Source organism: Vitis vinifera, chromosome 8 (assembly GCF_030704535.1).
Source record: "Vitis vinifera cultivar Pinot Noir 40024 chromosome 8, ASM3070453v1".
NCBI lineage: Eukaryota > Viridiplantae > Streptophyta > Magnoliopsida > Vitales > Vitaceae > Vitis > Vitis vinifera.
Window position 1 is genome coordinate 8826030 of NC_081812.1, and position 9139 is coordinate 8835168.

Here is a 9139-nt window from a genome sequence, read left to right on the forward strand (position 1 = left end):
TGCTTATTTATATTTAGCAATTATGTGGATTGAATTGCTTATTTAGAGTTTAAAAAAAATATTTTTAGAGTTTAATAATTATGTTATATTTTATTTGAATTATTTTCTTAAAGGAGTTATATAACTCACATCGGATAAGAGAGAAAAGTTTTTGGTGTTATTTACATATAAATTCCTCCTAACTATATAAACACATTTTGAAGTCATGAAAACCCATTTTGGCTTAAAGCATATAATATCTGTATGATTGGGTGTAGAGCGTTTGTGATATTCCACATTGGATATGAAAAAAAGTTTTTAACCTATATATGTAAAAACTCATCTTAATTGTATAAATATACTTTAAAGTCGTGAGGATCCATTTGAGTTTAGGGTAGATAATATTGATCTCTTATCCCGACATTGTCTTTGCATGGGATAGATACATTTTAAAGCACGTATAATATTTATATGATTTAGTGCAAATCGTTATATCGTTATAAGTTATACCTTCAAATAAAAAAATAAAAAAATCATAAAAATGCTACATCCCATTCAAGCCTTGGTTTGAATTATAAAAAGAAATATTTAAATTGTTTGATGAAATTATCAATTAATATTATTTTTTTGAAATTATTAACTTTAAGTTCTAACTAAAACAAAAATAAGAAGTTATGAGGAGAAAGTCTTAATTAACTTTAGTAATAGTATCCCGGCTTTGTTCTAGAGAAAGGATTAGTGAATTGAATAAAGCAAAAGACTCAACCATAGTCGTTGAAATCAAGAGCAAAAGCCCAGTCGAAACAATGCCTTTTTCTGCCTCAAAAAATTCCCCCAGACTCAAACACGTTGTATTTTACTAATAACAGTCTAAAAGGGGGCTTTTTCAAGGCCGTCAAGACGATGATAAAAAATTAAGTTGCCAATTTGACCACTTTTAAGTTTTACCGCCTTACCCTCCACTGAACAGATGTCAAACTTATATTGGGTGAACATCAAGTCCGGGTCCAATTTTTGGACCGAACGCGTCATACTCACAGGTGTGAACATAAACCAGTGGGTCCGACCCGTCGCACCACACACCATATGCATGTCTGCCACGTGGAAGGCGACGGTAGGCGGGTGCACGTGGGCCTGACAGAAAACCGCGTAGCGGCGTAGACAAAAATTAACGGCCGAAAATCCTCGTTAAAGGTGGAAGATCGAAGATAAAGTGAAAAATAAGAAATAGGATGAAAAGAAAGGAAAAAAAAATCTGCTAAGATATGGAAATCCATGCAAAGCTTGTAGAATTCCAAGCTTCCACGTACAATCTGGAAGGGCTTTTGGGTCTGGGTCTGGGTTTGGGTTTGGCTTTAGCTATGGCCCCACCACACGGCTTATGGAGAGAGTTGAGGCTTGGCCACCAAGTTTTCTAAATTTGGGTGCAGAGGAATAAAACCCCACCACCACCACCATCACCCGTTCATACGTTAGGGTGACGCCACCACTACGTAGTGAGAACAAATGAGAAAATGAAAAAAATAAAATAAAGAAACAAAAGTTTCTAGAGAGAGAAAGAAGTTTCCGCGTGGAGTGATGAGACTGAAGAACTGTTCAGGAGAGGGAAAAGATTAATGGAAGAAGGAAGGAAGGAAAGGAAAGAAAAGAAAAAGAAAGACAGAAGGAAGAGAAAGATTGTTTGGTTGGTTTTTTCTGAGATCTGAACATCTAACAATGAAACGCTCACTTTGACACCTATACAGATTTAATAATTCTATCCCTTTGACGATTTCACACCTTATATTCACACCACCTTTGTATATATGTCTCCCCTTCGCTTTCTCTCTCTATCTTTCTCTCTTTTGATTTCTTTCTCGACACTCATTTAATTCGCGGCCAAATCTTCTTCTATTTCTCGTCCTGATCTGGGTTGGTCTATGGAGGGGCATCATATCAGTGTTCATATCGATACGGGTGATAGGTTTCCTCAATGGAGTATTCAGGAGACAAAGGAGTTTTTGATGATTCGGGCAGAGTTGGATCGGACTTTCATGGAGACCAAACGGAACAAGCTTCTGTGGGAAGTGATTGCGAACAAGATGAAGGAGAAGGGCTATAATCGAAGCGCGGATCAGTGCAAGTGCAAGTGGAAGAATCTGGTCACCAGATACAAGGTATTGATCCTTCGATGAATAGATTCAAAAGGGTTATGGTGATTGCTACTAATATATATATGATATATATGCATATCGAGAGAGAGAGAGAGAGCGCTTTATGATCGATCTTAACTTGATGGGTTCTGCTGTTTGTTGTTATGTGGTCTTTAGGGATGCGAAACGATGGAGCCAGAAGCCATGAGGCAACAATTTCCGTTTTACAATGAGTTGCAGGCGATTTTCACAGCGAGGATGCAAAGAATGCTGTGGATTGAGGCAGAAGGCGGGGCAAAGAAGAAAGGGGTGCAGCTATCTTCGGAAGATGAAGACGAGAACGAGGAAAGCGAAGGGGAGAAGGGAAGCAGCAAGAAGAAGAAAAAGGGCAAGACCAGTGTGAATGTGGGTGGCAGCAGCAGCGGAGGTAGTTTCAATTTGAAAGAAGTTTTGGAAGATTTCATGAAGCAGCAGGTGCAAATGGAGGTGCAATGGCGAGAAGTGTTCGAGGAGAGGGAAAAGGAGAGGAGAGCCAAGGAGATGGAGTGGAGACAAACCATGGAGGCATTGGAAAACGAGAGGATAATGATGGATAGGAGGTGGAGGGAGAGGGAAGAGCAAAGGCGGATGAGAGAAGACGCTAGGTCTGAGCGGAGAGACGCTCTTATCACAGCACTTCTAAACAAGCTCAGAAGAGAAGAGATGTAATTCGTATTGGGTCAGCTAGCTGTAGTTTCTTTTCTTGTAGTTCTTCTGGAGAAGAGGAAGCTTTGAGAGGTTTGTCCTGCAACTCTCATTTATGGAGGAAATATTGATTTTTGTGTTCAATCATATTTCTCTTTTATCTTATTTCCTTCTGTTTGCCCACTGAGGCCATACTTTTGCTACTAGCTAGGAAAAAAAATGAAAAGCTTCCCTTTTCTCATTTGTATTAATGTTATCTAGCTCTAGGGATCTCAATGATGATGCATTTTTTTTAATCATTTTTAGGTGACCCAGAATCTGATATCTTTCAAATTTGTCATGAAAAAGAGCATGAAGATCTTGGATATAATGTGGTGGGAAGAAAGAATTTAAAGTTGGGCATCTAATTGAGGGTGTAATCCACCAAAACTACTAGTGTCTCAGGTGATGATCATGGAAATAGAGATGATATTGGGAGGAAAGAAATGGTTGGTTTTAATTCATTGTGATCCACAGTGCCATCCTCAATGGCCTGTCCTTGCCAACAATGGTTCTCAACTTCTTTTGTTATATACATACACACACACACACACACCTAAAGCCCATATTTGTCCTATTTATATGATCCTTGTTCAGTGTTCTCAATCAGCCATGAAATCCCTCTCAAGCCTAGAGTTTCTGTATAACCTAATGGATGATTGCATGTCTCGAAGGTGGTGGACATTTGCAGGGTAGGAGAAAGCACCATACATCTGGGTTCATTTTGTCAAAGGGGAGATGATGATTGTTCTGAATCAAAGATAGCATTTTATGGGCTTCGGATTCTATAATTGACATTTTAGCTTTTACAGTAGGGCAATTTCTCGAATTTCCATGGAGTCCTGGATTAATGTCAAACCATGTGCATGAAAAACTTTGCGCGTACTGGTCCAACAGCTGTGATATTCCGGATGGTAACGTAGTTTCCTCGCAACATATTCTGGGTTATTAATTTGTACTCAAGACATAGACTAGGAATATTGGCTCTCTCTTTCGAGGAAATTAACTTGAGTTTGCTGCCTTAATTAGATCAACAACTTCATGACAACATTTGTGGATTTGTTGTTTCATCCCAGGTAAAAAAAAAAAACCTGACAGATCAACAATATTCCTGAGTCCTAGCTAGGATATGAGAATGGATACTGTTAAGCTCATTTCCTTCTGCTGGATGATTAACTTAGAAAAGGCAGTGTGCTGATCATATTTACATTGGGTGTCAAATATTGAGGTATCGATACAACTATCATCTATGGTATGATTAATAAATTCTATAATTACTAGTTCATTTGTGCGTGTATTGATGGATATGTATGTATGTTCTTCACTTTTTGGGCGCTTCCATTTCTTTTTTGTTTAATTTTTTTTTCCTTTGACATTATTAGTCATATTCAAATCTTCTATTAATTAAGTTCACACAATTTGTTCAATTTTGTGGGTTCTTCTAGATTCAATTTTAGGTATGTCAAACTTAGGCCTTAATTCATTCACATTTTCTCTTTATATGAAATATCACATTAATATCAATAATTTATTGTACCAAAACCCTTTGACACCTATGCTGCAACCCTGATGTCTTTCGGACGAACTTAATTGCTTGCCCTATTGGGTCCGTACTAGCTAGGCACCTTACGACACACACTTTAGAGCGTGCATGAACTGACAAACTTGATTGACAACATAGTAGATGTTAGGTCTGGTGAGAGTGAGGTACTGAAGGGCGCCAACAATGCTACGATATTATGTTGTATAAGAGAGAAGAGTATCACATTGTATGCAGAGAGCTTTGAGCCAAACGCAAGGGGTATGTTTTTAGATTATTGTGCTTTAATCTCGAAGAACCTCAACTTAGGGTTTCCATCTCTCTCTCCTTATGAGTGTCGATATTTCAAAAAATCTCAACTTAGGGTTTCCACCTCTATCTCCTTATAAGTGTTGATATTAATAGATTCTTGTGATTTGATTTCAAATAATCTCAACTTAGGGTTTCCACCTCTATCTCCTTATGAGTGTCGATATTAATTCAGGAAAGATTACAGATGACACTTTTGAACAAATGTCGATATAAGAATAGCATCAATAATATGCTTTTTTGTAGTATTGCATGGCTTATTTTTACTTTTTATGTTGCAGATGTATTAGCTAAGATGAATTTCCAATCAAAAGAAGTGTACTATGCTTTGCATGCATTCACAAGTGCAGTAATTCTCTGTGTGATTTTTCATTGTAGAGGAAAGCTTAATTAGTGCCTTCAACTGAAAGGCAATGATTCCATTTCTGCATGATTAATGCATATCGTACAAGATTTGTTTTCATTAGAACATTATAAGGAGACAGAGAGGAATGGATTCCACATGATGTTAGCTATTTTAATGGCAGTTTATGGGGAATTTGTTGATGTAATCATTCTATTCTTTATCATTCTTGGCATGCATGGGACCCAACAGCTTAGGGTTTGTAAACCATTTGCTCATGTCTGCTCTTAGAGGCTAAGCTCATCTCTTCCCTGTACCTTTATGAGTAACTGCCTCTCAAAGTATTTACAAGAGATTGGAATTTGAAAATGTAGTGAAAACACAAATGTCTTTAATTTTCTAAAAGCTTATTCCTATATCATAACATTGGTGTTAATTTAGGGTAGTCAAGAGATTCAATGGGAATGTTTTCTTTCGAGTGGGGTTATGTTTGATTTTTGAAAAATTTGACAGAAAATGTAAGAAAAAAAAAACTAGAGAGGAAAAGTAAGTAAAAATTTTTTTTTAAGTTAATAAATTAATTTTATATATTACTTTAAACTCATTTTACTTTTTTTTTATAAATTTTTTATATTAAAATTAAATAATTTGAAAATATATAATTTTTTTATATTAATTTTAATTATATTTGGTTTTCTTTGACATTTTTAGATGGGTAATCTGACATAAAAAAAATCACTTTCCTTGATGGTTTTTTTTTTTCATTTCTTAATACTTTTCAAAACCAAACGTAACCTAAGTGAATTATCCAACATTTCTTAAGTCATTTGGCAGTATGTTATCAATATATGAATAGCAGGATTGGATCAGTTCGAGCCATTGAAAATACTTCTTTAATTGTTAAGTGGTTGGTTAATAATATTTTACACAATTATCATTTTAACAATTCCATGTTAATTTTTTTTATATTAAAAATAGCCATTTTTTTTTTCTATTTTTCTGCATTAAAATGAAATAAAGTCTCTTTTACTTATGGTCAACATTTAAATAAAATAAAATAATTAAAATTTAAAACAAAAAAATGTAAAAACAAAAATGGGCACAATTTATAGTAATACAACTTAGAAAAATTAAAAGAAAAATACAATAACAAAAGAAGAGTAAGACTTTGGAAAAAAATGAAACGCCTTGTAAATTTTCAGGTGCTCATTTTCACTTCGTCTTTAACATGGTAAGATTCAATGGAAAAAAGGTAAAATAAATAAACAAAAGAAAGATGGAGCTCTAGTTGAAGCCAACAATTATTTTTATATTTTTAGCATTTTATTTTGTTGTTGGATAAGATCCACGCTAAGAGTCTGTTTGGTAGAAAATTGTTTTTAAAAATTCTTAACATTATTTCATTATTGTTTTTTGGAAATAATTTTTAAAAACAAAATGAAATAGAGAACATGGTAATTAATGAAATATTTACTCAATTTCAATGAAAAAAAGATAAGAATATATAAAACATTTTAGTAAGAAAATATTCAACTATTATTAAATATTTAAGAAGAATTATTAAAAATAAGTATAGAAATAATATATGATCCTACATTTTGAATATATATATATATACACGAATTTTTTTTATAAAATAAGTACAACTATCTTTGAATGAAAATAGAAAAAAAAAAGAATAAATAAATTAGAAAATATTATAATTTTCTTAGATCCTTAAAGTTTTCTAAAAGAATTCTTATACATCTATATATGTTATTAATTTAGTGTTTTTAGAATAATTTTTTTTATATTATTTAATTGAGGTTAATTTATCAAATATTTGTTTATTAAGATTTTATTATATTATTATTTTATAAATAATACTTTTTTTTAAAAAAATTATGTTGACTTTTTTAGCAAGTGTGAATATATGTATATGGTGGGTTGGAAATTGCTCAATAAAGAAGAAATTAGGAGATGGATCGACCACGCTGAGACAGGGGATGCCAATCGTATGGCAGTGGGGCCCAGGGAAACGGGGTGGATTTTGGAGTCATTATACCATTGATCCGCTGACTTTCTTTATATTTCCCTCTCAATGTCAACTTTAAGATGTGTCAGATTACAATTTGGTGTACCTGCAACCTCACTTTCATTAATTAATTAATAATAATAATAATAATAATAATAAAATAATTAGGAAATGTTGTCATCCAGTCTTCATTCTTTTCTCTAATTACTACAATTTTTTAAGTCAATGCTTTTTTAGACTCATCTTTTTCCAACTTAAGTAATACATTTAGCAATTTTTTACATAAAAAATAGGACTTCTTTGGTAACTATTTTTGATATTGTCTAAAAAAGAAAAAAAAAAAAAAACACGTTTGACAAACGAAAATTGTTTTATGTTTTTTTGTTCTTATAAAAATATTTTTTTATTGTTTTTTGAGGGTTATTTTAAAAATAATTATACAAATATATAAAATTATTAAAAATAAAACACTAGATATAAAAATTATTTTAAAAATGTTAAAAACATGTTGAAAACATTTTAAATTTTCAAAGGGATTTTTGTTCTACAAAACATCATAAAACAATTTTTAAAAACTATTTTTTCAGAATTATTTTTTAAAACAATTACAAAAAACATCCTAAATTTTCTGAAAATTTGAAAATATTTGGAGAGTGATTTTGAAATGTTTTTAGTTGTCTTTTAAAGACTTTTTGAGTGACGATTAAAAAAAAACTAAAAATACCTTAAAACTTTTTGTATTGTACACTAGTGTAGAATACTTCTATGAAAAATAATCTGAATCATTTTTAGAATTATTCTAAAAATTTATCTTTAAAAATATTGTTGAATAAACCTTTTATTTAATACATTTTTCTTCAATTATAGAACTCATTTATAGGAAAAAGAGATGGGAGAATTTTTTTTTTAAAAAATTTAATATAAAAAAGTTAAAATAAATAAAATGAGTCTAATGTAATATATAAAAATAATTTATTAAATTTCAATATATGTTTATTTTCCATCATTTTTTTTTCATTTTTCCTATAGAATCCTTCTTTTCCTCCATTTTTCTAGAAGTATATACAATTTTAATTAATTTTTATTTTTATTTTTATTTTTATTTTTTACGGTTCCTTTCTTAGTATTTTGCTGAAACTAAATATAATTTCACCAAAGATTTGAGGAAAAACACGAAACAAAAAAAAAAAATTAAAAAAAGTGAAAAAAATATACATTTAAAGTTGATAAATTATTTTTATATTATTTTTTTCCTACGTGTTTGAACCAATTTTAGTTATATTTAGTTTTCTAATTTTCTTTAATACTTTTTGGAAACCAAACATTCACTCTCGAGGAATAATAAAAATAAATAAAATAAATTATTGTATTTAACTTCTTGCATTCATACCCTATTGCTAAACTTTAGGTGACAACCCTTTTGTCAATAGCTATGGTCTTTTTGGACAACTTAGGTCTTTATTTTCCATGTACAAATAAGTCAATAAAGGTCAAATTTCTTGCATCCTATCAAATGTCTCAAATGGAAACATGACAATCCATTGGCGAATGGAGTATTACTAAAAAAAATAGGAAAAAATGCATCCCAAATTTTATCAAAAAGATAGCAAATTGTTTGGTCAAATTAAATATGCAAAATATGTGAGATTTTCGTACAACATCACTTCAATTCTTATTTTTTTCCTCTCTAAAAAAAAAAAAATTCATCAAGAACTATTCAATCCATCAAATTCAATTCTACAAAAAGAAAATAAAATCTCCATATATATGTCCAAAAATAGTGTACCATAATTATTAAGAAATTTGATTCTATAATTGATAATGAAATAACATAAATCAAGAAAGCAATCGTTTTTTCATCTATTAATAGAAAAAGAGACATAAATTTGTTTTTTTTTTTTAATCATTACTTGAATTTATTATAACAAAAAGGAAATCTTCTTTGGACACATATCTGTTTGGCTCCATGCAACAAATAATTTTTGGAAGTTTATTTTTTTGAAACAAAACCTTGATTTCGTACTTTTAGTCATCGCTTATTTTATTTTTGAAAGATGGAAAAAATACCTTCAAGTTAATCTAAAAAGAAAAGATAAGGT

The 9139-nt window shown here is 31.0% G+C and overlaps 1 protein-coding gene across 4 annotated transcripts; it reads left to right on the top strand.

Annotated features, from left to right (window-relative positions):
- The first annotated feature begins 1274 nt into the window (after window positions 1-1274).
- Window positions 1275-5234, top strand: LOC100259062 (trihelix transcription factor GT-3b). Of its 4 annotated transcripts, XR_009466377.1 has the most exons (4): window positions 1537-2135; window positions 2289-2888; window positions 3102-4062; window positions 4965-5234. XR_009466377.1 is itself a non-coding variant. In XM_002263980.4 (2 exons), exons 1-2 carry the CDS (start codon window positions 1899-1901, stop codon window positions 2817-2819), a joined length of 768 nt encoding a protein of 255 aa, XP_002264016.1. In that variant the 5' UTR covers window positions 1275-1898; the 3' UTR covers window positions 2820-3036. The 4 variants fall into 4 exon arrangements, 1 of the variants encoding a protein (XP_002264016.1); XR_786355.3 differs by having other exon boundaries at window positions 3102-5234; XR_786356.3 differs by lacking the exon at window positions 3102-4062.
- Window positions 5235-9139: the final 3905 nt, after the last annotated feature.

Coding starts and splice junctions, on each gene's coding strand:
- LOC100259062 (XM_002263980.4), top strand. CDS start 1,899: ATGGAGGGGCATCATATCAGTGTTCATATCGATACGGGTGATAGGTTT. Junction 2,136..2,288: donor ATCTGGTCACCAGATACAAG/GTATTGATCCTT, acceptor TGTGGTCTTTAG/GGATGCGAAACGATGGAGCC.